The sequence below is a fragment of the Ranitomeya imitator genome, chromosome 7 (assembly GCF_032444005.1).
Source record: "Ranitomeya imitator isolate aRanImi1 chromosome 7, aRanImi1.pri, whole genome shotgun sequence".
Lineage (NCBI taxonomy): Eukaryota > Metazoa > Chordata > Amphibia > Anura > Dendrobatidae > Ranitomeya > Ranitomeya imitator.
In genome coordinates, this window is record NC_091288.1 from 216,657,338 (window position 1) to 216,685,297 (window position 27,960).

At 47.6% G+C, this 27,960-nt stretch overlaps 1 protein-coding gene across 3 annotated transcripts; it reads right to left on the reverse strand.

The window, feature by feature from the left end:
• Nucleotides 1-27,130, reverse strand: LOC138645503 (NFATC2-interacting protein-like). 3 transcript variants are annotated; one of them, XM_069734880.1, is made up of 9 exons: nucleotides 27,058-27,130; nucleotides 16,458-16,580; nucleotides 15,825-15,912; nucleotides 14,421-14,535; nucleotides 14,259-14,342; nucleotides 14,023-14,176; nucleotides 12,082-12,226; nucleotides 10,764-10,879; nucleotides 1-587 (listed from the first exon to the last, which is right to left on the reverse strand). In XM_069734880.1, exons 1-9 carry the CDS (start codon nucleotides 27,079-27,081, stop codon nucleotides 432-434), a joined length of 1,005 nt encoding a protein of 334 aa, XP_069590981.1. In that variant the 5' UTR covers nucleotides 27,082-27,130; the 3' UTR covers nucleotides 1-431. The 3 variants fall into 3 exon arrangements, with proteins under 3 accessions (XP_069590981.1, XP_069590982.1, XP_069590983.1); XM_069734881.1 differs by having other exon boundaries at nucleotides 16,458-16,577; nucleotides 27,058-27,119; XM_069734882.1 differs by having other exon boundaries at nucleotides 26,786-27,088.
• Between the last annotated feature and the right edge of the window lie 830 nt (nucleotides 27,131-27,960).

Consider the following 27,960-nt stretch of genomic DNA (forward strand, 5'->3'; position numbering starts at 1 on the left):
CCAGCATTGACCAGCTCCAGGCCTGGTTCTTTATTTTCTACAAAAAGTGACATTGTAAAGGATTTTATAAAGTTACATATGAGAGTCAGTAGCAAAAATAATTAATTTCTGCAATTGCGACTTTACCCTCTAACCCCCTCCTGTCGGCAGCATTAACCCGCAAAGTGTCCTTAGAGGCAAGGAGGGTCCTAAAATCAAAAGGAAATGTTCCAGTTATTGGGGGGTCACTGGAGAAGAGAAGATCCCGGGGTCAGAGGAACAGCAACAGTTCATCCATATTACCAAAGGTGGCAGTTTCGGATTTAGGCAACTAATAAGAGGACCTGTCCGGCTAGGGGGGGGGGGGGCAACCATCTGGACTCCAGCGCTACCTTTGAGGGCACAATTCCGGTCTCTACGTGAGAGTATTGGGGATTTATATCTCTGCGTGCTCACGCCCACGCTTCTATGATGTCCTCGCTTTCCAGGCCGAGCTCCTGGGCTGTGTTCCTGCCGGTTAGTTTCTGTCCTTCGAACATGAAGCAGACGTTTTTGGAGAGGCCCATGGCGGCTTTATACTGATCCATGAGGGTCTGGAAAGGCTCGGTCTGTAGAGGAAGAAGAAGAAGGAGGATCAGCCATCAGGTTAGATACTCAGCCAGGAAAGTCCTAAAGGCAGATTCCTGGAAATACTTGGTTGCGGAAAATCTACACTGCCGGGAGATCGTGGGGATCAGAGATGGCCCTGAGCCTGGCCGCTTACACCCTTAGATGCCGCGGTCATTAACAGCTGCAGCATCTACACCGGTGACCAAACGTTGTGAGACAAATTCTGTTTTCTACATTTTACCTCTTCAGAGATTTTGCTCTTTTAGTGGGATGTTTCTATTGCTACTGACGGACGATTATTGGCATTTTTTTTTTGTATCTTCACACTTTGAGGCGTCAGAGAAACTTCATGCAATCAATGTTCCCAGCACTGCCCTTTATTTCTTCAGACTTCTGCCCTTCGCCCCGGTGGCTGGATATCGGCCTCTGGGCAGATCCTGCCTGTTGGTCGCCCATTCTCCTCTTAAAACTCAGATCTATCACAATTTCTGGGGTTTTGTTTGCTGGTTTTTGAGGATTGACCTAAGGTTCTCAAAAGGAGATCTGGGAAGTTTCCAGCCATGGTCCTAAATGTCAATGTTTTGTTCCCCGGGCCACTTAATTATCACTTTTGACAAGTGACATGGTCTCCATCATGGGGGAAAGATATTTGTTCCCACATTGTTCATGGATGATGGGAGAAGTTCATCCTGGAGGACATTTAGACCCAGTTCTTTATTCATCGAAGGACCTTAGACAAAAATGTGAGTGAGGCATGTCGATGAATGAGAAGACCCCACACGGAGGGTCTCAGGAGGCTTTACTGCTGGCAGACAGAGGAGTAATGATGGTGCTCACTGGTCTCTTCTCCGGACAATCAGTCTTCCACTTGTCTGAAGGGTCTTCATCAGAGAAGATAACTTTGCAGGAAGTACAGGAATTGGACTGCAGAAGATGAAGTAACATTTTCTGATGAAGCCCCCTTCACATTGGGATCTGGAAGAAAGATTGTCCGGAGAAGAAAACGTGATGCTGCCATGAGTCTTATGTCTGACAATAGTAAAGCCTCCTGAGATCCTTCATGTGTGAGGGCTTCTCGTCCATGGAGGGGGCTCTCACAATTTTGCGCCACCCTGCCATGAATAAAGCATGGGATCTAAACCTCCTACGGGAGCAACGTTTCCAGCATGATGGAGACATATGCAAAAGAAATGGATATCGCGCTACAATAAGGGTCTAGAAATAACTGTTGTATAGAAAACCACCTTTAAATTAGTTCTCTAAATGGTGCTACTGCTTTCTACCATACTGGGTGATCGATGGGAACTATGACCAAGTCCTATCACAGTAACCGGGTAGTGATCCCACCGTAAGACTATAAAATATCAAATATTGCTCTCCTATCTCTGTGCACTAGTCCCACAGTAGCCCACTAAATAAAATTCCTGCACTTGCTTGCAATGTCATTATTACTTGGTGGGCAGCAAATACATGCCTGCCCCCTAATCAACCGATACCGGTATATGGAATTTCCTACCTAATTAAAACATTGTTTAAATTAAATTTGTTTAATTTTCTAAAAAAAAAATTGTAAAAAAAAAAAAAAAAAATGCTATTGCCCCCATTCTTTCTAGGAACAGATATGCCCCTTACATTGGGGAATGGTGAATTAGACTTGTCACCAGCAAGTGTAAGACCTAAATCTAGGTCAAACAAGCCCAAGAAATGAGATGAAACTAAGCGAACAGATCCAGGTTCCTTGGGGGGCGTTATCCAACACATTCCCGAACAGGGACAAATAGGGGTACCAAAACTACCAACCAAAACTACACTTAATAGGCATAGGAATAAAGAGCTCCATACGCAAACAAGGAAGGGGGTTGGGAGGACGATCACAAATTAACCAGGGGCAGAACCAAAAGAGAGGGGAAATTCTCCAAAAATAAAATAAACAAAACGGGACAATAAACACCTCACAGAGAATCTACAATTTAAGCAATTACCAACTAACAGAAAATGAAAATTTCACTTTTACAGAAAGGCCTTAAATTCGTACCAAGTAAAGAAGCTAAACCTTTTAATTTATACATTAGTATGAAGAAATATCTGCGGAACCGAGCACTCAAGAAATATTGGTGGTTCTACAAACATTAACCAAACGGTATCCAATTATACTCGCACTGCCCCATCTAATCCCTCTATATTTAATCCTATACATGAATATTCGAGTGCTTTTCATACTTTTGATATGTTAGTAACGAGAAGAAGAGGGGACGGGAAGAAAAACATTAGACTTGAACAAAGAAGACCCAGGAAAACATACTCAGAAGGGAGGTAAGAACATTTCTAAAACAATCCACAGTGAGGAGATTGGAACAAAACAAAATCCTCTAAACTGCATGCTCGCAAACGCCAGAAGCCTGACAAACAAGATGGAAGAACTAGAAGCAGAAATATCTACAGGTAACTGACATAGTGGGAATAACCGAGACATGGTTAGATGAAAGCTATGACTGGGCAGTTAACTTACAGGGTTACAGTCTGTTTAGAAAGGATCGTAAAAATCGGAGAGGAGGAGGGGTTTGTCTCTATGTAAAGTCTTGTCTAAAGTCCACTTTAAGGGAGGATATTAGCGAAGGGAATGAGGATGTCGAGTCCATATGGGTTGAAATTCATGGAGGGAAAAATGGTAACAAAATTCTCATTGGGGTCTGTTACAAACCCCCAAATATAACAGAAACCATGGAAAGTCTACTTCTAAAGCAGATAGATGAAGCTGCAACCCATAATGAGGTCCTGGTTATGGGGGACTTTAACTACCCGGATATTAACTGGGAAACAGAAACCTGTGAAACCCATAAAGGCAACAGGTTTCTGCTAATAACCAAGAAAAATTATCTTTCACAATTGGTTTAGAATCCAACCAGAGGAGCAGCACTTTTAGACCTAATACTATCTAATAGACCTGACAGAATAACAAATCTGCAGGTGGTCGGGCATCTAGGAAACAGCGACCACAATATTGTACAGTTTCACCTGTCTTTCACTAGGGGGACTTGTCAGGGAGTCACAAAAACACTGAACTTTAGGAAGGCAAAGTTTGACCAGCTTAGAGATGCCCTTAATCTGGTAGACTGGGACAATATCCTCAGAAATAAGAATACAAATAATAAATGGGAAATGTTTAAGAACATCCTAAATAGGCAGTGTAAGCGGTTTATACCTTGTGGGAATAAAAGGACTAGAAATAGGAAAAACCCAATGTGGCTAAACAAAGAAGTAAGACAGGCAATTAACAGTAAAAAGAAAGCATTTGCACTACTAAAGCAGGATGGCACCATTGAAGCTCTAAAAAACTATAGGGAGAAAAATACTTTATCTAAAAAACTAATTAAAGCTGCCAAAAAGGAAACAGAGAAGCACATTGCTAAGGAGAGTAAAACTAATCCCAAACTGTTCTTCAACTATATCAATAGTAAAAGAATAACAACTGAAAATGTAGGCCCCTTAAAAAATAGTGAGGAAAGAATGGTTGTAGATGACGAGGAAAAAGCTAACATATTAAACACCTTCTTCTCCACGGTATTCACGGTGGAAAATGAAATGCTAGGTGAAATCCCAAGAAACAATGAAAACCCTATATTAAGGGTCACCAATCTAACCCAAGAAGAGGTGCGAAACCGGCTAAATAAGATTAAAATAGATAAATCTCCGGGTCCGGATGGCATACACCCACGAGTACTAAGAGAACTAAGTAATGTAATAGATAAACCATTATTTCTTATTTTTAGGGACTCTATAGCGACAGGGTCTGTTCCGCAGGACTGGCGCATAGCAAATGTGGTGCCAATATTCAAAAAGGGCTCTAAAAGTGAACCTGGAAATTATAGGCCAGTAAGTCTAACCTCTATTGTTGGTAAAATATTTGAAGGGTTTCTGAGGGATGTTATTCTGGATTATCTCAATGAGAATAACTGTTTAACTCCATATCAGCATGGGTTTATGAGAAATCGCTCCTGTCAAACCAATCTAATCAGTTTTATGAAGAGGTAAGCTATAGGCTGGACCACGGTGAGTCATTGGACGTGGTATATCTCGATTTTTCCAAAGCGTTTGATACCGTGCCGCACAAGAGGTTGGTACACAAAATGAGAATGCTTGGTCTGGGGGAAATTGTGTGTAAATGGGTTAGTAACTGGCTTAGTGATAGAAAGCAGAGGGTGGTTATAAATGGTATAGTCTCTAACTGGGTCGCTGTGACCAGTGGGGTACCGCAGGGGTCAGTATTGGGACCTGTTCTCTTCAACATATTCATTAATGATCTGGTAGAAGGTTTACACAGTAAAATATCGATATTTGCAGATGATACAAAACTATGTAAAGCAGTTAATACAAGAGAAGATAGTATTCTGCTACAGATGGATCTGGATAAGTTGGAAACTTGGGCTGAAAGGTGGCAGATGAGGTTTAACAATGATAAATGTAAGGTTATACACATGGGAAGAAGGAATCAATATCACCATTACACACTGAACGGGAAACCACTGGGTAAATCTGACAGGGAGAAGGACTTGGGGATCCTAGTTAATGATAAACTTACCTGGAGCAGCCAGTGCCAGGCAGCAGCTGCCAAGGCAAACAGGATCATGGGGTGCATTAAAAGAGGTCTGGATACACATGATGAGAGCATTATACTGCCTCTGTACAAATCCCTAGTTAGACCGCACATGGAGTACTGTGTCCAGTTTTGGGCACCGGTGCTCAGGAAGGATATAATGGAACTAGAGAGAGTACAAAGGAGGGCAACAAAATTAATAAAGGGGATGGGAGAACTACAATACCCAGATAGATTAGCGAAATTAGGATTATTTAGTCTAGAAAAAAGACGACTGAGGGGCGATCTAATAATAACCATGTATAAGTATATAAGGGGACAATACAAATATCTCGCTGAGGATCTGTTTATACCAAGGAAGGTGACGGGCACAAGGGGGCATTCTTTGCGTCTGGAGGAGAGAAGGTTTTTCCACCAACATAGAAGAGGATTCTTTACTGTTAGGGCAGTGAGAATCTGGAATTGCTTGCCTGAGGAGGTGGTGATGGCGAACTCAGTCGAGGGGTTCAAGAGAGGCCTGGATGTCTTCCTGGAGCAGAACAATATTGTATCATACAATTATTAGGTTCTGTAGAAGGACGTAGATCTGGGGATTTATTATGATGGAATATAGGCTGAACTGGATGGACAAATGTCTTTTTTCGGCCTTACTAACTATGTTACTATGGATATAAGAAAGCTGAACACAAAGAATTCCAAGTGCGCCCCACATAATTTAAGCCTACAGGAGAGAAAAGCAATCTACGAATGATATTGTAGTTCGCCCCTCGGACAAGGCTGGGGGCATGGTCATCCTCAGTTGTACTATGTACCATGATGAGTCTCTTACACTCCTAGGGGATAGGATCACATATAAACAATTAGCAGATGACCCAACCATCCAATATGTCAGTCCGCTCAATGCCCAAGTAGGTAAATCTTTGGGTATTCTTAACAAAAAGGAATTTCAGTACATTATGAATGAAAATCCCAGCAGAGCAATATTCTATCATATCCCAAAGTTACCCAAAAATCTATCATGTCCACCTGGTAGGCCAATAATATCAGGCATTAATCTATCTCGATACGTAGATGTGCACCTACAGAAATGTATAGCACTCATACCATCATATCTGAAAGATACAGGGCACACCTTACAAGTACTGAACACAAAGTTCACAACGATATATTGGGTACCCTAGACATCAAGTCACTTTACACGGTTATCAATCAAGAAAAAGGCTGTGAAGCCGCAGAATATTTTCTTCAAGCATCCGGCATATATAAGGAAACTCAAATCAATTTCATTGTGGGTTGCATAAAGTTTATTTTAAAACAATTACTTTACATGAGGGGAAGTACTATCTTCAAACTTGGGGGACCACGATGGGGACACGATTTGCCCCAAGTTATGCCAATCTGTACGTGGCCAAGTGGGAGGAATCCCATATTTATATCGCCGGGTGCCTACGTCCAGGCCTTGTGGCCTGGCGCCGTTTTATTGATGACATTTTGTTTATATGGGAGGGTTCCCACACAGATCTTGATACTTTCATTACTGGCCTCAATGATAACTGTTATGGTTTGGAATTTACACCAAACATCAGTACTACCAATGTCAATTTTCTGGATCTCAACATCTATATAGAACAGGACCAACTGTGTACGAAATGCCACCGGAAAGAGGTGGACTCTATAATAGCTTCATTCATATTACGAGTGTGGCTCCCGAACATACCAAAGGGTCAGTACACCAGAATTAGACGCAATTGCTCATCTTTCATTCACCCCCCACATTCGATCACTGGCTCGCTCTTCTTACCTGCATCTCAAAAACATTTCTAGAATTCGCCCTTTTCTTACTTTCGACTCTGCAAAAACTCTTACTGTTTCACTTATTCATTCTCGTCTGGACTATTGTAACTCTCTACTAATCGGCCTCCCTCTTACCAAACTTTCCCCGCTCCAATCTGTCCTGAATGCTGCTGCCAGGATCATATTCCTCACCAACCGTTACACCGATGCCTCTACCTTGTGCCAGTCATTACACTGGTTACCCATCCACTCCAGAATCCAGTACAAAACTACTACCCTCATCCACAAAGCACTGCATGGCTCAGCACCACCCTACATCTCCTCCCTGGTACCAGTCTACCACCCTACCCGTGCCCTCCGCTCTGCTAATGACCTCAGGTTAGCATCCTCAATAATCAGAACCTCCCACTCCCGTCTCCAAGACTTTACACGTGCTGCGCCGATTCTTTGGAATGCATTACCTAGGTTAATACGATTAATCCCCAATCCCCAGTTTTAAGCGTGCCCTAAAAACTCACTTGTTCAGACTGGCCTACCGCCTCAATGCATTAACCTAACGATCCCTGTGTGGCCTATTTATATATAAAAAAAAAAAAAAAATCAGGTTCCTCGCATCATGTTCTCATACACTTTATGCAGTGATTAGCCCTCTGTGTCTGTACTGCTACATACTTAGGCAGTTAACTGGTTCATGCAGCTTTACATGAACACCCGAGCCTTACACTATGGCCGGTCCGAATAACTAAAGCAATTGTTACCATCCACCTCTCGTGTCTCCCCTTTTCCCCATAGTTTGTAGCTTGCGAGCAGCAGGGCCCTCACTCCTCCTGGTATCTGTTTTGAACTGTATTTCTGTTATGCTGTAATGTCTATTGTCTGTACAAGTCCCCTCTATAATTTGTAAAGCGCTGCGGAATATGTTGGCGCTATATAAATAAAAAATTATTATTATTATTATTATCCTTAACTGAATAGAATAAGGAATCAAAATTCCTACCTGAGCAGTTTTTATAAAAAGGGTATGCGAGAAGCACAATTGAACATAGGAGAGATTCCGAGGGACGAATTATTAAATAGAAAAAAGATAAATAATTCCAACTCACAAAACCTACAAGAACAGGTTTTAAACTTACCAATAATTACACAGTTTCATGCAGGTCATAAAAAATGTACAAATATTGTTCGGAAACACTGGCCAATCCTGCAAAGGGATAAATTAGTAGGTGGTCTCTTACCAACCCACCCCAGATTTGTCTACAAAAGAGGCCAAACTTTGGGAAACCTTGTAGCCCCAACAACTAAAATGCACAATAAGGCAGTACTTGAAGATCAAAGAATGCCCAACCAATTGACAAAAGGTTTTTTTTACCATGTGGGGGGTGTTATGGTTGTATGCACACCTCTTTTAAGAAAATTCGACAATTGACATTTTAGGATTCGGATGGGGCTACTGAATTTAGCATTAAGGAGAACACGTCTTGTTCTTCTGTAGGGGTCATTTATTTAATTCGCTGTCCATGTAAGAAATTATATAGGCCGTATAGGCATGTATTTGCTGCCCACCAAGTAACAATGACCTGTCTACAGTTTACACATATATACACACGTATTTATGGTTTTTAATTTGGGGTTGAGTTCATAATAAAATAGTTTGCTTTTAACTGTTTGCACAAAGTAGATGCAAAATTTGTTTAAGGCTGCAAATATGCAACTAATATCCAATACTGTTCGTTCTACCTTTATAATGTCAATCAAATAGACATGTGATCTATTCGGGCTTTATAGTCACACATAAGACACACTATTATGTAAGGAATTGGCGCGCTGTGTGTAAATAGGGTGAGATAGGACGCTTGGTGTCAGGAGGGGGCGGTAACCCTGAGGAAGAACGCCATCCTTCCAAAACGCGCATCGGTTGACTGTTTTGGCCCCAGCGAGGCTTTGTAGCCGAGTGACGTCACACGCTGAAGTGACCACTAAAGGCCGCCTTTTTACCGGCGACGCCGCAGGCCAGGGCGTTCCTGGCTCTGCACGACGGACACCGTAACGCCTATCTGCCAACTATCCACGCTTACTAAAGCACGAGCAAGTACCGAACACCTAACTAAGGACAATTAGGTAAGAAAATCGGTCACCATAGAAACATCCGACTAAAAGAGCAAAATGTGAAAACCAAAACGTCTGTTTCAAAACTTTCGGCCGTGACTGTAGGAACAGGAAGCCCCGGCCCACCGGTGACCGTGCTCAGCCAATCAGTGGCATCCACAGTCAGGTGACCGGGGATCATGTCGTCATCACTTGCAACCGAGACCACCGACACAGCAGTGCTGGATTTCGGGGTGTCTGACTTTTGTAAGAATCCCAAGCTTTGGAAGCTATAAAAAGCAGAACTCCACTTTTAAAGTACCGTATATACTCGAGTATAAGCCGAGATTTTCAGCCCATTTTTTTGGGCTGAAAGTCCCCCTCTCGGCTTATACTCGAGTCATATACCCGGGTGTCAGCAGGGGAGGGGGAGCGGGGGCTGTGTAGTTATACTTACCTGCTCCCAGCGCGGTCCCTGCAGTCCCTGGCTTCTCCGGTGCTGCAGATTCTTCCTGCACTGAGCGGTCACATGGCACCGCTCATTACAGAAATGAATAGGCAGCTCCACCCCCATAGGGGACGAGCCGCATATTCATTGCTGTAAATGATCGGTAACTGTGACCGCTCAATTACAGGAAGAAGCTGCAGCGCCGGAGAAGCCAGGGACTGCAGGGACCGCGCTGGGAGCAGGTAAGGGGAGCGCAGCGCTATAATTACCTGCTCCTCGCTCCGGCTCCGTCTGCAGCGTCCTCTAGCTGTGACGCTCAGGTTAGAGGGCGCTGTGACGTAGTCAGAGCTGGAGACGGAGCCGCAGAGGAGCAGGTAATTATTGAAAGCGCCGGCGTCCTGAGAAGAGAGGTGAGTATGTGATTTTTATTTTTTTTTATGGCAGCACCAGCAGCATTCTAAGGAGCACCTATGGGGCCATAAAGGTGCAGAGCATATATGGGGCACAGCATTATAAGGAGCACCTATGGGGCCATAATCAAAGGTGCAGAGCATATATGGCACAGCATAAGGAGCACCTATGGGGAAATAATGAAAGGTGCAGAGCATTCTATATAGCACAGTTGTATATGGAGCATCTATGGGGCAATAATGAACGGTATGGAGCATCTATTTTTATTTTTGAAATTCACCGGTAAATGCTGCATTTTCTACCCTAGGCTTATACTCGAGTCAATAAGTTTTCCCAGTTTTTTGTGGCAAAATTAGGGGGGTCGGCTTATACTCGGGTCGGCTTATACTCGGGTCGGCTTATACTCGAGTATATACGGTAGTTTTTGGGTCCAGTTAAGATTTTTTAATTCATCGGATTTAAAAAAACAAAAAAAAACAAACAGATCCTAAATGGAAATCAAACTTTGCGGGATCTCATTCAGTTAACCCCTTAAGTCTTTACATAATTTGTTTTTCCTTCCCCTCTTCCAAGTGTCACAATTCTTCTCCCGTCCCCATAGTTGTGGGGCTTGATTGCTATGAGACAAGTTGTAGTTTTGAATGATATTCTATTTTTTTTTAGCTGTTAAGGAACTTGAGCTTTTGATCACCTGATCCATCATCACAATGCAATAGTGCGGTATGTAATCTACCCAACGCGGTCCTACGAAGCCTGGAGCTTGGCTTCATAGGAGGACCAAGATGGCCGATCAGTCTGCACAGCACTGCCTCCATAGTAATGGCCCAGTACAAATCCTCTCACCATCCCAATTGTGACGCTGAGGTGGGACTGCTTGTCCTTCCCCTGGACCTTCAGACAGATCTCATCAGATTGACCGTCGGATCCTGGATCCCTGGAGGACGAATGCACCACACAATCTGGAGGGAGGAAACATCAGAAAAAAGTAACAGATCAGGATGTAACACGGTCTACACCCCACCAGGGCTATGGAAGACGGAGCCACCAATGAAAGGAATGGGAATCATACAGGGAGCTCCCCCTAGTGGTGACTGCAGACAGGATCTTATCATGTATCTCTGTATACAGGGAGCTCCCCCTAGTGGTAGCTGCAGACAGGATCTTATCATGTATCTCTGTATACAGGGAGCTCCCCCTAGTGGTGGCTGCAGACAGGATCTTATCATGTATCTCTGTATACAGGGAGCTCCCCCTAGTGGTGGCTGCAGACAGGATCTTATCATGTATCTCTGTATACAGGGAGCTCCCCCTAGTGGTGGCTGCAGACAGGATCTTATGTATCTCTGTATACAGGGAGCTCCCCCTAGTGGTGGCTGCAGACAGGATCTTATCATGTATCTCTGTATACAGGGAGCTCCCCCTAGTGGTGACTGCAGACAGGATCTTATCATGTATCGCTGTATACAGGGAGCTCCCCCTAGTGGTGGCTGCAGACAGGATCTTATGTATCTGTATACAGGGAGCTCCCCCTAGTGGTGGATGCAGGCAGGATCTTGTGTATCTCTGTATACAGGGAGCTCCCCCTAGTGGTGGCTGCAGACAGGATCTTATCATGTATCTCTGTATACAGGGAGCTCCCCCTAGTGGTGACTACAGACAGGATCTTATGTATCTGTATACAGGGAGCTCCCCCTAGTGGTGGCTGCAGACAGGATCTTATGTATCTCTGTATACAGGGAGCTCCCCCTAGTGGTGGCTGCAGACAGGATCTTATGTATCTCTGTATACAGGGAGCTCCCCCTAGTGGTGGCTGCAGACAGGATCTTATCATGTATCGCTGTATACAGGGAGCTCCCCCTAGTGGTGGCTGCAGACAGGATCTTATGTATCTGTATACAGGGAGCTCCCCCTAGTGGTGGATGCAGGCAGGATCTTATCGTGTATCTCTGTATACAGGGAGCTCCCCCTAGTGGTGGCTGCAGGCAGGATCTTATCGTGTATCTCTGTATACAGGGAGCTCCCCCTAGTGGTGGCTGCAGACAGGATCTTATGTATCTCTGTATACAGGGCGCTCCCCCTAGTGGTGGCTGCAGACAGACGTATGTGAGGCCAAGTCACTATTATCTTTTGTCTTCTTACATCTGACAAGCTTTGACCTTACCTATTATGTCAGCTACTGTGAGATTCAGAGACTGCGGCGTCTCCTTAATATCAAGTTCTTCATCCCCGCGGAGTAGTAAAATCTGTGAAGCGGCAACCTCCAGTCGTGAGGCCACAGATTCCACCAACCTCTCTAGGGTGTCTGTCTGAAAATATAAAGGCATATTGAGATCGTTAGTACACCCAGTACCCAACCACTGAGGGATGCCCCTGCCCTCTATTCCAGGATGGGCACAACTTCCTAAGCAGCAATAAGAAGCAACAATGCCTACTGCCTTGCAACCACAATTGCCTACTGCCTGGCAACCACAATTGCCTACTGTCACGATATTGTATGAAATATGATATAAGTTTAGTTTCTCTTGTTAGCCCAGGCTGTGGGCTAAACCCCCCTTCCCTTTCACTCAGGCCAGAGCTTGTCTTGTCAATGTATGTGGGGGAGTTTTATTGAAGAAAGGTATTTACGACTGGCATAGCTGCAGTGGAAAGTTGTGCCAGCCAAAACCGGTCTGATTCCCTTCTGTAAATGCAATACCTCCTTTGCTCTAATATTATAAGATTCTGGGCCAACGACTTGGGCTAAGAGAATAATAAATCCATATTGCTAATGTCCATCGGTGGATCGGTCCGCCACTCTAAACATGAGCTTCTAACTCCATCAGGTAAAAAAGTAGGGATTTCTCTAATTATGCATCAGAAATAGGACATATTTGATCTCATTAGAATGCCAATGTTAATACGAGGTGAATGCTGGGTTTGTTAGGACTATCACATGTCCTGTAGCGGAGTTACAGGCATTAGACAAATTTAGGTTAAATTTAGTTAAACTGAAGAGATAGGAGGGTCTGGGAAAACCAGCCCTTTTTGTGATGTCATCAGGATGAGCTATAAGTCTGCCAGGCACCCCAGCCTGGTGTCTGTCTGCTGGAGCCCATGTGACTGAAGAGCTGTTCCTAACCAGAGTCCTAATGCATTGGGACAGATGGAAACTCCACCAACTAGCCTGGTTGCCTGCAATGCTCTGAACACATGTAAGTGTTGATTTCTCCTTTAACCCCTGTTATTTTTATAATTACCTTGTACATATTTCCAATTGTCTCATATTGTAACATCTTTATATAACTGTTTATAAACACTGCCTGAAACCTTTGATGGAGTATAATATTTAATACTAAATTCGTTCTTCCTGTTCTGACACGTACCCCAAGTCTTCTCAAGGGAAATACGCTACTGTTTTTGGGTTAGCTTCGGACCCATTTAATCGAAGCTGGTGGCAGCAAACGTTTGTACTGGGTAGTTGGGTGTCGTTGTAGCGACGGCGGCGTTGATAATTATTGTTCCTGCCTGAGTGGGAGTAGTTAAATCGCCTCGCTGCAGCGTGCCCAATAGCCAGTACATAGCAGGCAGCCTTTCTGGCGACTAATTACCCTAGGTGCAGTACCTAATCTGACCTGAGAGTAAGGGGGGCGCCAGAGAGCTGCAAGTGTTAAGTGGAACTGTAAGCGGGATATACATAAATCCCTGCAGTTCGTGGTATATTGCAGAGCAGTGGGATACCTAAAATAAGCCCCTGCTGTAAGCTAAGAGGTCAATAGCCTTGTGGAGTGGAAGAATAACTAACATAAGCCCCCCTGCACGTGATAGCCGTCTGTTGGCCTAAAGTGACCCCCGACCCGTGACGTGGGGGTGACGGTCAAGGTGTTAATCGTGACACCTACTGCCTGGCAACCACAATGCCTACTACCTGGCAACCACAATTGCCTACTGCCTGGCAACCACAATGCCATAACTACAGTTCAGAGTGATCGGTCAGGAAGATCGATATGGGGCGGATTGCATAATAACTCCCCCCTCTCTAATACTACTATAATGGCATTCACCCATGTACGTCGCTCCCAGCAGAGGACATGTTGCATTCACCCCGGAGGTCTCCTTTACTCACAGGTTGGATGTTTATCCTGAAAATTTTCCCCCTGCGGCGCACTTTTATGATCAATTCTGGCGGCGGACTGCTCCCCAGCATGATCACATCGTTGTCAGAGCTCCGCAGAGGCGACAGGACGGTGCCCAGATCCTGGAGACGCTCTTCCATCTTCCTGGAAAGAGAAGTCACAGAAAAGCTATAGGAGAAGTCCTGCAGAGTCGTCCGGTCTCACATGAATCCATCGAGGACAATACCTGATTTTCTTGTCCATTCCCTTTTTCCTTTTCCTCACTGGGGTTTTTGGGGTGGGGGGTGGAGACGGAGAGGAGTTCCGTACTCTAAAGACAAAGCAATGTATGTCAGGATGGGGGTCCGGGGGATGGGGGTGGTGTCAGGGGAGAGGCACCAATTCTTACCTGTCACATGGGGTGGTCTTGTCATCCTCCTGTTCATCCTCGGGGTCATACAGGTCATATGTGGGAATCGCTGGATGTACCAGCGGCGGCTCTACAGGGACTTCGCTCTCCAGGTCTGTGAAGTAACAGACGATATTTGGAATATTGGGACCAAAAATCACAGAAGTGGAATTATTCCTAATATGGGTTACACCAATTCTGGCCTCTCCCTCCTCCGCTGGTCCATGCGGTATGCGTCATTGACGCCAATGTCTTGTATCGCACCACCAGTGATAGCGGGAGTGCTGGAAACTCAAAGCAAAAATGAGAAAACCGAGGAGTCGATCGGCAAAGAGTAGAGATGGGTCCCGCGGATTTGGTCTAACAGCTAAAAAAGTTGAAGTTCCGGTACCAGAACAGTCCCCGAACACCAGGTGTTTCTCCCACTGTCACATGCATGACAGAGTGACATGACTGGTCAGACATCTGTGGTTCCAACGCTTTCAAATGACAGTGTGAGCTCGCAGCTGTAAAAAGGGTTAAAAAAAAAAAAAAAAAAAAAGGCATGTGGACTCCTATTCTTGATAATCAAGCTTTCTAACGCCGACAGCTGAGGGTGGAAGTCACCAGCTATCAGTTTTGCCTGGCTGCTTATCAAACATACAGGGGAACCAACAGGTTTTTTTTTTTTTAATTACTTATTTAGAACTCAGGCACCGGCTGATGAATACTGCCATCAGCCACCTCCTGCTCTCACTGTTATTAGTGGCAGCAGGCGTAGACTGATGGGAGCAGACCCACCAGCTGATGCCAGTGACCGGAGGTAAACATTTTACCTGCAGGCTCGCACTGTCATTTGACAGCATGGGAACCACGGCTGTCTGCAGGGTCATGCACATGACAACACGGGAAACACCCAGTGTTCAGGGGACCAAACCCGAACAGTAACAAGGACTTCCTGGTGAAGTCTGTATTCGATGTCCATGCCTGAAGAGTAGGTGTTCAGTATGGTCGATAAACTTTACTGTTTCAGTTTGACCATCTATCAAAGAGATAAGGGGACGGCCAATTAAAATTTATTTTGACCCCTCGTGACTTGAGTTTCTCTGACAAATACATACTTTATCAGACTTTTGTAGTTGAGAAACTCTGAGGGCAAGAAACTAATGCCGGACAGAATGAGATCCTCATCCTCAAACTGCACCTCATTTATGGATTAAGATGCCACCAACGGAGGTCTTGCTGCCCCTTTAGACTCCGGTATTGCTCCTCCTATATTACAAAAGTGGCAAGGGTGGTCTCATAAGTGAGCCCTCCACTAACCCTACCACTGCCATTATACCTGGCAGGAGGGCGAGCTGGGGAGTTTCTATTATTGCCCCCTTCCCTATCACACATACACTATTTCGGAGAACGGGGTCTCACCTTCACAGCCCTGCTTTTTCTGAAGCTCCTTTTCCATATGGGCCAGAGTGTTGAGGTTATCCGGTATCAGCGTCAGAGAACTGTTCACCTTGAAAGAAAAAAGAAAAAGCGAGTACAACATCTCATCCATGAAGAAAAATGGCCGCCAAAACCACCATTGCCTTTTAAAGGGGCTTTCCTGAAAGTGCTGCCTTTGGCTACTGCGGTCAGACTGCTGCTACATTGAACAGCTCGATTTACCTGGTGAAGACCCCCTTTAGTAACAGGGTCTTTGGCTTTTACCATATTTCGGGGTGTGGGTGGGGGCGATAGGTGCTTTCCTATCAATTCGTTTACATGCTGTGATCATTAATGATATCTAAGGGGGGTTGTTACCAGCACTGACGGCGAGCAGTACTGATGGGGTTGTGACCTCACCACTGTCAGGACGCGATCTGCAAGTATGAGAGAACAACGTCATCTGGACTATGAACTCTGCAATGAGGGGCACCAAAAACCCCTTTAATGTCAGACCGGTGGCTTCACTAAGAGCGCACCTGTGAATTACCTGCGCCATTATTCACGCTTTCATAGTATTCACACTGTCATTACACAGTGGTGGGGAAGGTACGGGACCGTCCATATTGGTCCTACCTTGTTGGAGTACACGGTAGCCGTGATGGGCACGTTCCCCTGCAGGATCCGGCGCCGTTTCGCTCTCCGCGGCACTATTATCGCTACGTCACTGTCGCTGCTGTGGCTGTCGTCATCTCTCTGCTGAATGAAGAGAAGACAGTTACTCCATAAAACCCACCATATTTGTTGGTTACCCATCGCAGCCCGCCCGTCCAGAGACCGCCACAATTCAGTCACGAATTCCTGTAATCCAGGCTGTTATATTAACATACAATATGGAGGACTAAAATCACAGTAACGACCCTGATCAGGACCCACGCCATGGTGGTCGTGGGTAAACAGTGAACACTGGCGGCTGCCGAGATGGCGGAGAATTACACCAGTTATCTCCTTCCCTGCATCCTCCTCTGTGCCAGGGCAGATGGCGCACGGCACATGCACAAATGGAGATTATACGCCGCTTACCCAAGATCAACACTTACACTGCAGCTCAGGAGAGGACATCCATGGCTGACATCTTTGACAGCTTTGGGCAACTGGCATCTTCCATTTATATATGGACACCAAGAGCCCAGGACAGGAGTAGCCATTATTGTAACAGTATTACATATAATCCAGGCTCTGGACCGCACTGCTGAGGCGCTATGGCAGCAGAGACTCCAGCTCCGGACTAGTAGAGGACAATACTGCTCAGGAGCTATGACAGCAGAGGCTCCAGCTCCGGCCTAGTAGAGGACAATACTGCTCAGGAGCTATGGCAGCACAGGCTCCAGTTCCAGCCTAGTAGAGGACAATACTGCTCAGGAGCTATGGCAGCAGAGGCCCCAGCTCCGGACTAGTAAAGGACAATACTGCTCAGGAGCTATGGCAGCAGAGGCTCCAGTCCCGGCCTAGTAGAGGACAATACTGCTCAGGAGCTATGGCAGCAGAGGCTCCAGCTCCGGCCTAGTAGAGGACAATGCTGCTCAGGAGATATGGCAGCAGAGGCTCCAGTTCCGGCCTAGTAGGGGACAATACTGCTCAGAAGCTATGGCAGCAGAGGCTCCAGCTCCGGCCTAGTAGAGGACAATACTGCTCAGGAGCTATGGCAGCAGAGGCTGCAGCTCCGGCCTAGTAGAGGACAATACTGCTCAGGAGCTATGGCAGCAGAGGCTCCAGCTCCGGCCTAGTAGAGGACAATACTGCTCAGGGGCTATGGCAGCAGAGGCTGCAGCTCCGGCCTAGTAGAGGACAATACTGCTCAGGAGCTATGGCAGCAGAGGCTCCAGCCCCGGCCTAGTAGAGGACAATACTGCTCAGGAGCTATGGCAGCAGAGGCTCCAGCTCCGGCCTAGTAGAGGACAATACTGCTCAGGGGCTATGGCAGCAGAGGCTCCAGCTCCGGCCTAGTAAAGGACAATACTGCTCAGGAGCTATGGCAGCAGAGGCTGCAGCTCCGGCCTAGTAGAGGACAATACTGCTCAGGAGCTATGGCAGCAGAGGCTCCAGCCCCGGCCTAGTAGAGGACAATACTGCTCAGGAGCTATGGCAGCAGAGGCTCCAGCTCCGGCCTAGTAAAGGACAATACTGCTCAGGGGCTATGGCAGCAGAGGCTCCAGCTCCGGCCTAGTAGAGGACAATACTGCTGAGGAGCTATGGCAGCAGAGGCTGCAGCTCCGGCCTAGTAGAGGACAATACTGCTCAGGAGCTATGGCAGCACAGGCTCCAGCCCCGGCCTAGTAGAGGACAATACTGCTCAGGGGCTATGGCAGCACAGGCTCCAGCCCCGGCCTAGTAGAGGACAATACTGCTCAGGAGCTATGGCAGCAGAGGCTCCAGCTCCGGCCTAGTAGAGGACAATACTGCTGAGGAGCTATGGCAGCAGAGGCTGCAGCTCCGGCCTAGTAGAGGACAATACTGCTCAGGAGATATGGCAGCAGAGGCTCCAGCCCCGGCCTAGTAGAGGACAATACTGCTCAGGGGCTATGGCAGCACAGGCTCCAGCCCCGGCCTAGTAGAGGACAATACTGCTCAGGGGCTATGGCAGCAGAGGCTCCAGCTCCGGCCTATTAGAGGACAATACTGCTCAGGAGCTATGGCAGCAGAGGCTCCGGCCCCGGCCTAGTAGAGGACAATACTGCTCAGAGGCTATGGCAGCAGAGGCTCCAGCTCCGGCCTAGTAGAGGACAATACTGCTCAGGAGCTATGGCAGCAGAGGCTCCAGCTCCGGCCTAGTAGAGGACAATACTGCTCAGGAGCTATGGCAGCAGAGGCTCCAGCTCCGGCCTAGTAGAGGACAATACTGCTCAGAAGCTATGGCAGCAGAGGCTCCAGCTCCGGCCTAGTAGAGGACAATACTGCTCAGGAGCTATGGCAGCACAGGCTCCAGCTCCAGCCTAGTAGAGGACAATACTGCTCAGAAGCTATGGCAGCAAAGGCTCCAGCTCCGGCCTAGTAGAGGACAATACTGCTCAGGGGCTATGGCAGCAGAGGCTCCAGCCCCGGCCTAATAGAGGACAATACTGGTCAGGAGCTATGGCAGCAGAGGCCCCAGCCCAGGCCTAGTAGGGGACAATACTGCTCAAGGGCTATGGCAGCAGAGGCTCCAGCCCCGGCCTAGTAGGACACAATACTGCTCAGGAGATATGGCAGCACAGGCTCCAGCCCCGGCCTAGTAGGAGACAATACTGCTCAGGGGCTATGGCAGCAGAGGCTCCAGCCCCGGCCTAGTAGGGGACAATACTGCTCAGGAGATATGGCAGCACTGGCTCCAGCCCCGGCCTAGTAGGAGACAATACTGCTCAGGGGCTATGGCAGCAGAGGCTCCAGCCCCGACCTAGTAGAGGACAATACTGTTCAGGGGCTATGGCAGCAGAGGCTCCAGCCCCGGCCTAGTAGAGGACAATACTGCTCAGGAGCTATGGCAGCAGAGGCTCCAGCCCCGGCCTAGTAGAGGACAATACTGCTCAGGAGCTATGGCAGCAGAGGCTCCAGCCCCGGCCTAGTAGAGGACAATACTGCTCAGGGGCTATGGCAGCAGAGGCCCCAGCCCCGGCCTAGTAGAGGACAATACTGCTCAGAAGCTATGGCAGCAGAGGCTCCAGCCCCGGCCTAGTAGAGGACAATACTGCTCAGGAGCTATGGCAGCAGAGGCCCCAGCCCCGGCCTAGTAGAGGACAATACTGCTCAGAAGCTATGGCAGCAGAGGCTCCAGCTCCGGCCTAGTAGGGGACAATACTGCTCAGGAGCTATGGCAACAGAGGCTCCAGCTCCGGCCTAGTAGGGGACAATACTGCTCAGGAGCTATGGCAACAGAGGCTCCAGCTCCGGCCTAGTAGGGGACAATACTGCTCAGAAGCTATGGCAGCAGAGGCTCCAGCTCCGGCCTAGTAGAGGACAATACTGCTCAGGAGCTATGGCAGCAGAGGCTCCAGCCCCGGCCTAGTAGGGGACAATACTGCTCAGGAGCTATGGCAGCAGAGGCTCCAGCTCCGGCCTAGTAGGGGACAATACTGCTCAGGAGCTATGGCAGCAGAGGCTCCAGCTCCGGCCTAGTAGGGGACAATACTGCTCAGGAGCTATGGCAGCAGAGGCTCCAGCCCCGGCCTAGTAGGGGACAATACTGCTCAGGAGCTATGGCAGCAGAGGCTCCAGCTCCGGCCTAGTAAAGGATAATACTGCTCAGGAGCTATGGCAGCAGAGGCTCCAGCTCCAGCCTAGTAGAGGACAATACTGCTCAGGAGCTATGGCAGCAGAGGCCCCAGCCCCGGCCTAGTAGAGGACAATGCTGCTCAGGGGCTATGGCAGCAGAGGCCCCAGCCCCGGCCTAGTAGGGGACAATGCTGCTCAGGGGCTATGGCAGCAGAGGCCCCAGCCCCGGCCTAGTAGGGGACAATGCTGCTCAGGGGCTATGGCAGCAGAGGCTCCAGCTCCGGCCTAGTAGAGGACAATGCTGCTCAGGAGCTATGGCAGCAGAGGCCCCAGCACCGGCCTAGTAGGGGACAATGCTGCTCAGGGGCTATGGCAGCAGAGGCCCCAGCACCGGCCTAGTAGGGGACAATACTGCTCAGGAGCTATGGCAACAGAGGCTCCAGCTCCGGCCTAGTAGGGGACAATACTGCTCAGGAGCTATGGCAACAGAGGCTCCAGCTCCGGCCTAGTAGGGGACAATACTGCTCAGAGGCTATGGCAGCAGAGGCTCCAGCTCCGGCCTAGTAGGGGACAATACTGCTCAGGAGCTATGGCAGCAGAGGCTCCAGCTCCGGCCTAGTAGAGGATAATACTGCTCAGGAGCTATGGCAGCAGAGGCCCCAGCCCCGGCCTAGTAGAGGACAATACTGCTCAGAAGCTATGGCAGCAGAGGCTCCAGCCCCGGCCTAGTAGAGGACAATACTGCTCAGGAGCTATGGCAGCAGAGGCCCCAGCCCCGGCCTAGTAGAGGACAATACTGCTCAGAAGCTATGGCAGCAGAGGCTCCAGCCCCGGCCTAGTAGAGGATAATACTGCTCAGGAGCTATTGCAGTAGAGGCTCCAGCCTAGTAGAGGACAATACTGCTCAGGAGCTATGGCAGCAGAGGCTCCAGCCCCGGCCTAGTAGAGGACAATACTGCTCAGGAGCTATGGCAGCAGAGGCTCCAGCCCCGGCCTAGTAGGGGACAATACTGCTCAGGAGCTATGGCAGCAGAGGCCCCAGCCCCGGCCTAGTAGAGGACAATGCTGCTCAGGGGCTATGGCAGCAGAGGCCCCAGCACCGGCCTAGTAGAGGACAATACTGCTCAGCAGCTATGGCAGCAGAGGCCCCAGCACCGGCCTAGTAGGGGACAATACTGCTCAGGGGCTATGGCAGCAGAGGCTCCAGCTCCGGCCTAGTAGGGGACAATACTGCTCAGGAGCTATGGCAACAGAGGCTCCAGCTCCGGCCTAGTAGAGGACAATACTGCTCAGGAGCTATGGCAACAGAGGCTCCAGCTCCGGCCTAGTAGGGGACAATACTGCTCAGAAGCTATGGCAGCAGAGGCTCCAGCTCCGGCCTAGTAGGGGACAATACTGCTCAGGAGCTATGGCAGCAGAGGCTCCAGCCCCGGCCTAGTAGGGGACAATACTGCTCAGGAGCTATGGCAGCAGAGGCTCCAGCTCCGGCCTAGTAGGGGACAATACTGCTCAGGAGCTATGGCAGCAGAGGCTCCAGCTCCGGCCTAGTAGGGGACAATACTGCTCAGAAGCTATGGCAACAGAGGCTCCAGCTCCGGCCTAGTAGGGGACAATACTGCTCAGGAGCTATGGCAGCAGAGGCCCCAGCCCCGGCCTAGTAGGGGACAATACTGCTCAGGAGCTATGGCAGCAGAGGCTCCAGCCCCGGCCTAGTAGGGGACAATACTGCTCAGGAGCTATGGCAGCAGAGGCCCCAGCCCCGGCCTAGTAGGGGACAATACTGCTCAGAAGCTATGGCAGCAGAGGCTCCAGCCCCGGCCTAGTAGAGGACAATACTGCTCAGGAGCTATGGCAGCAGAGGCCCCAGCCCCGGTCTAGTAGAGGACAATACTGCTCAGGAGCTATGGCAGCAGTGGCTCCAGCTCTGGCCTAGTAGGAGACAATACTGCTCAGAAGCTATGGCAGCAGAGGCCCCAGCCCCGGCCTAGTAGGGGACAATACTGCTCAGGAGCTATGGCAGCAGAGGCTCCAGCCCCGGCCTAGTAGAGGACAATACTGCTCAGGGGCTATGGCAGCAGAGGCTCCAGCTCCGGCCTAGTAGAGGACAATGCTGCTCAGGAGCTATGGCAGCAGAGGCCCCAGCACCGGCCTAGTAGGGGACAATGCTGCTCAGGGGCTATGGCAGCAGAGGCCCCAGCACCGGCCTAGTAGGGGACAATACTGCTCAGGAGCTATGGCAACAGAGGCTCCAGCTCCGGCCTAGTAGGGGACAATACTGCTCAGGAGCTATGGCAACAGAGGCTCCAGCTCCGGCCTAGTAGGGGACAATACTGCTCAGAAGCTATGGCAGCAGAGGCTCCAGCTCCGGCCTAGTAGGGAACAATACTGCTCAGGAGCTATGGCAGCAGAGGCTCCAGCTCCGGCCTAGTAGGGGACAATACTGCTCAGGAGCTATGGCAGCAGAGGCTCCAGCTCCGGCCTAGTAGGGGACAATACTGCTCAGGAGCTATGGCAGCAGAGGCTCCAGCTCCGGCCTAGTAGGGGACAATACTGCTCAGAAGCTATGGCAACAGAGGCTCCAGCTCCGGCCTAGTAGGGGACAATACTGCTCAGGAGCTATGGCAGCAGAGGCTCCAGCTCCGGCCTAGTAGGGGACAATACTGCTCAGAAGCTATGGCAACAGAGGCTCCAGCTCCGGCCTAGTAGGGGACAATACTGCTCAGGAGCTATGGCAGCAGAGGCTCCAGCTCCGGCCTAGTAGAGGACAATACTGCTCAGGGGCTATGGCAGCAGAGGCCCCAGCCCCGGCCTAGTAGGGGACAATACTGCTCAGGAGCTATGGCAGCAGAGGCTCCAGCTCCGGCCTAGTAGTGGACAATACTGCTCCTAGGGCCACGCAGCAAGGGCTGCTTCTCTGCATACATTCCTTGCATGGAGCAAGGATATGCCACAATAACTGCCTAATACTATAAGCCTCCCATATACATCACTCACAAAACGTAACTGATGAAGTTCAAACTTTGTGACGAAATGTTTTTGTTGCTGTAAAATAAAACCACTTACATACAAGTTGAGTGCCAGGTTTTGTTATATATTACTAAGGTGTTGGAACCCACCTGGGCACCACATCCTAAGGTTGTGCACACATTTACCCACTACATAGAACATCTATTGGTGGCATTCAGGTTGTGAAGAATATGGGAGATGAAATTTCATGTCAATCATTTGTATGCTATGTGGCATGGGATTATAAACCCCCCTTCAGTGTGCAGCTAGCAGGGGAGCCAAGCCTCAAAGGCTGTGAGGGACAGATCTCACACCTTGACCAGCTGAGAGAAAGGCTTGCTTGCAATAGAGCCCTGCTGGAGCTGCAAACACCTTCTAGAACATTCCAAAAACATAATTCCATAAGGCGTTATGGATATATTATACATCCTAGCCGTATATAGTGTATATTTCAGAGATCCCCAGAACATGGCAAGCGCCCACCTGGGTCTTGAGTTGCTCTAGCACCTAGGGGTATGAAGATAAATAAATATGGAAAATTAAATAGATTCTGTAAAAAGCAAATTAAGGCAGCAAAGATTGAGACAAACTCCTTGCCAGAGAGTAAATATAGTCCCAAAATATTCTGTAACTACATAAATAGTATGAAACTAAAAAAATGATAGTGTTGGCCCCCTTAAAAACAGTGGATGAGGAAAAAGACAATCTGCTAAATGACTTTTTTCAACAGTATTTACACAAGAAAATCCCATGGCCGACAATATGATCAGTGATAACAAGAATTCCCCATTAAAGGTCACCTGCTTAACCCAGCACAAAGTACGGTGGTGTCTAAAAAATCTCCGGGCCCGGATGGGATCCACCCCCGAATACTGCAGGAATTAAGTACAGTCATCGATAGACCATTATTATTAATCTTTAGAGACTCCATAATAACAGGGTCTGTACCACAGGACTGGCGTATAGCAAATGTGGTGCCAATATTCAAAAAGGGAACAAAAACTGAACTCTGAAATTATAGGCCAGTAAGCTTAACCTCTACTGTGGGTAAAATCCTGGAGAGAATTCTAAGGGACGCTATACTGGAGTATCTGAAGAGGAATAACCTCATGACCCAGTATCAGCACGGGTTTACTAGGGACCGTTCATGTCAGACTAATCTGATCAGTTTCTATGAAGAGGTAAGTTCCAGATTGGACCAAGGGAACCCAGTGGACGTAGTGTATATGGACTTTTCAAAAGCTTTTGATACGGTGCCACACAAAAGGTTGATACATAAAATGAGAATAATGGGGATAGGGGAAAATATGTGCAAGTGGGTTGAGAGCTGGCTCAGGGATAGGAAACAAAGGGTGGTTATTAATGGAGCACACTCGGACTGGGTAGCGGTTAGCAGTGGGGTACCACAGGGGTCAGTATTGGGCCCTCTTCTTTTTAACATATTTATTAATGACCTTGTAGGGGGCATTCAGAGTAGAATTTCAATATTTGCAGATGACACTAAACTCTGCAGGGTAATCAATACAGAGGAGGACAATTTTATATTACAGGATGATTTATGTAAACTAGAAGCTTGGGCTGATAAATGGCAAATGAGCTTTAATGGGGATAAATGTAAGGTCATGCACTTGGGTAGAAGTAATAAGATGTATAATTATGCGCTTAATTCTAAAACTCTGGGCAAAACCGTCAATGAGAAAGACCTGGGTGTATGGGTGGATGACAAACTCATATTCAGTGGCCAGTGTCAGGCAGCTGCTACAAAGGCAAATAAAATAATGGGATGCAGTAAAAGAGGCATAGATGCTCATGAGGAGAACATAATTTTACCTCTATACAAGTCACTAGTGCGACCACACTTAGAATACTGTGCACAGTTCTGGTCTCCGGTGTATAAGAAAGACATAGCTGAACTGGAGCGGGTGCAGAGAAGAGCGACCAAGGTTATTAGAGGACTGGGGGGTCTGCAATACCAAGATAGGTTATTACACTGGGGGCTATTTAGTTTGGAAAAACGAAGACTAAGGGGTGATCTTATGTTAATGTATAAATATATGAGGGGACAGTACAAAGACCTTTCTGATGATCTTTTTAATCATAGACCTGAGACAGGGACAAGGGGGCATCCTCTACGTCTGGAGGAAAGAAGGTTTAAGCATAATAACAGACGCGGGTTCTTTACTGTAAGAGCAGTGAGGGGGCGTCTGTGTAAAGCTGTACTAAGCTGAGCTTGTGTGTCCAGGGGGTGCAGAATGTTATGTGACCTGTGTGACGCAGGTGGGGCGGCGAGGTGCGGGTTCGTCACACGTAAATGAAGCTTCACTTCAAAGTCAGGGCAGCTCCACCACATCGGTGTCTGAACGGCGTCATTAAAACCACAGACTAGCGGCTTTCTCCAGGCAGTCCTCTATATGGCGCGATCCGTTCCATGTTTTATCTCTATAGAAAAGTAAAAATTGCGATAAGACACATGACGACAATATCTACCACCTGGGACCTCCATGGGCGAAGACATTCTTTAGGTTGGGGGGGGATCTCAGAAAATTCAAACAAGCCCCCATACGAGCTCACTAAGGGGGGGGAGGTGTGTGGGTGCGACCTTGATCCAGTGAAAAACAGAATTTAGGTTTGATCTTTTGTCAGGGTAGTTTTGTCTGTTTTCCCTCCGCCGAGCTCCGAGCCATTTCCGTGACATCAGGTTTAGGAATTCTCTCTGGTTATCCCTATTATTCTATGTAATTGTATATACCGTATTGTTTAGTTCCCATACTGTATATTCGTTATAAACACTGTCTTTCTGGATTAAACATTTATTAGTTCTGTTCCTCTTGTTCTGTAAACCGCACCCGTGAAGCCATTCACTGCCTGTAACGGGCGTCCAGTATCTATGTATGTATCTATGTATGTATGTATCTATCTATGTATGTATCTATGTATGTATGTATCTATCTATGTATGTATCTATGTATGTATGTATCTATGTATGTATGTATCTATGTATGTATGTATCTATGTATGTATGTATCTATGTATGTATGTATCTATGTATGTATGTATCTATGTATGTATGTATCTATCTATGTATGTATCTATGTATGTATGTATTTATGTATGTATGTATCTATGTATGTATCTATGTATGTATCTATGTATGTATCTATGTATGTATCTATGTATGTATGTATGTATCTATGTATGTATGTATGTATGTATCTATGTATGTATCTATGTATGTATCTATGTATGTATGTATCTATGTATGTATGTATCTATGTATGTATGTATGTATCTATGTATGTATGTATCTATGTATGTATGTATCTATGTATGTATGTATCTATGTATGTATGTATCTATGTATGTATCTATGTATGTATCTATGTATGTATCTATGTATGTATCTATGTATGTATCTATGTATGTATCTATGTATGTATCTATGTATGTATCTATGTATGTATCTATGTATGTATCTATGTATATATATTCCATGTATGTTATATATCGGGGTGTATACACCATTCGCTCACTGATTTCCCCTATAACCGGACAAGCAGTCCTGACGATTGGAGGAAGCAGACTTGTGCCCCCTGATATATTGGTGACAGAGGTGGGACTTGTATGACCCCCCCGGTCCTATCAAAATATAAAATTAACCTGAAAAGCAAACACGCAAGAAAAAAAATCCTGAATTTTTTTTTGTTTTTCACCTCACAGACAACACTGCCCGGGCCTGAGGGGGTTAATCATCGCTGCTCCAGCTCCGCAGCACGCAGTGAATGGAGACACTTCTGGAGGCCCGGGCGCTGCGCTGACACACGGGAACGAGACCTGCAGCTGTGCACGAGAAGCAGACAGGACGCATCACGCCTTACGGTGCACTACAACTCCCAGCATCGCCGCAGTGACGCCTCAGTGTGCGCACAGCTGAGCAGAGCCGCGGAGCAGACTGCGGCCGCACCAGAGACTGTTATACACTGACCTTCCCAGTACAAATATCCGCCATGTCTGCCGCTCCGGAGATAGCCTGCGTCCTGCGCGCTGATTGGCTGAGCCCGCTGTCACTCACAGGTAATTAATCAAGCAGTTTAGACTATTGGCTGCGCGCCCTAGACACGCCCCCTACGGCTGCGGAGCATGCCGGGATTTGTAGTATAGGCTTACAGGAAGCAGCGTGGACAGACAGCAGCGAGGCGCGGGATGGGAAGGGTTAATGGAGGAAGAGCAGAGACTCTGTACGGAGGAAAGCAGCGCCCTGTACTGATGGCGGCGGCAGCAGGAACTGCACCAGGTATCGCAGCGCCGACCTATCCGGGAACACCGGCAGCGTTATAACGAGGACAGAAAATGGACAGAACAATAGGATAGATACAATCCCACAGAATAGGAAGGAGAACAGGAGAAAGGTGCCGAACCTGATGTCACGTCAGGATTTCTTGCAGAAAATTCCTGAGAAAAAAATGGAATTTTCTGCAATAAATCTGCCAGAAATCTGCATGCGTTTTTGCCGCGTTTTTTATGTGTTTTTTTCCGGACATTTCCCAATGCATTTTATAGTGGTAAATACGCAAAAAAAAACCCCACAAAATTAATGAACATGCTGCGTTTTTAATCGCAATGCGTTTTTTTTCGTGGGAAAAAAACGCATCATGTGCACAAAACATGCGGAATTCATTATGATGGGATGCATATTGTATGCTGTTTTTGCGGTTTTATAGCGTTTTTATCGTGAAAAAACTGCAAAAAATCAGCAACGTGTGCACACAGCCTGAGAAGTTACAGAAACCCAAACTCTGCGCTATTACAGCAAGGTTACGCCCTCGTTCCTCCCCTCGTGGCCTCATTATGGTCGCAAAATCTGCAACATCCTCTGGAATTTTAGGAG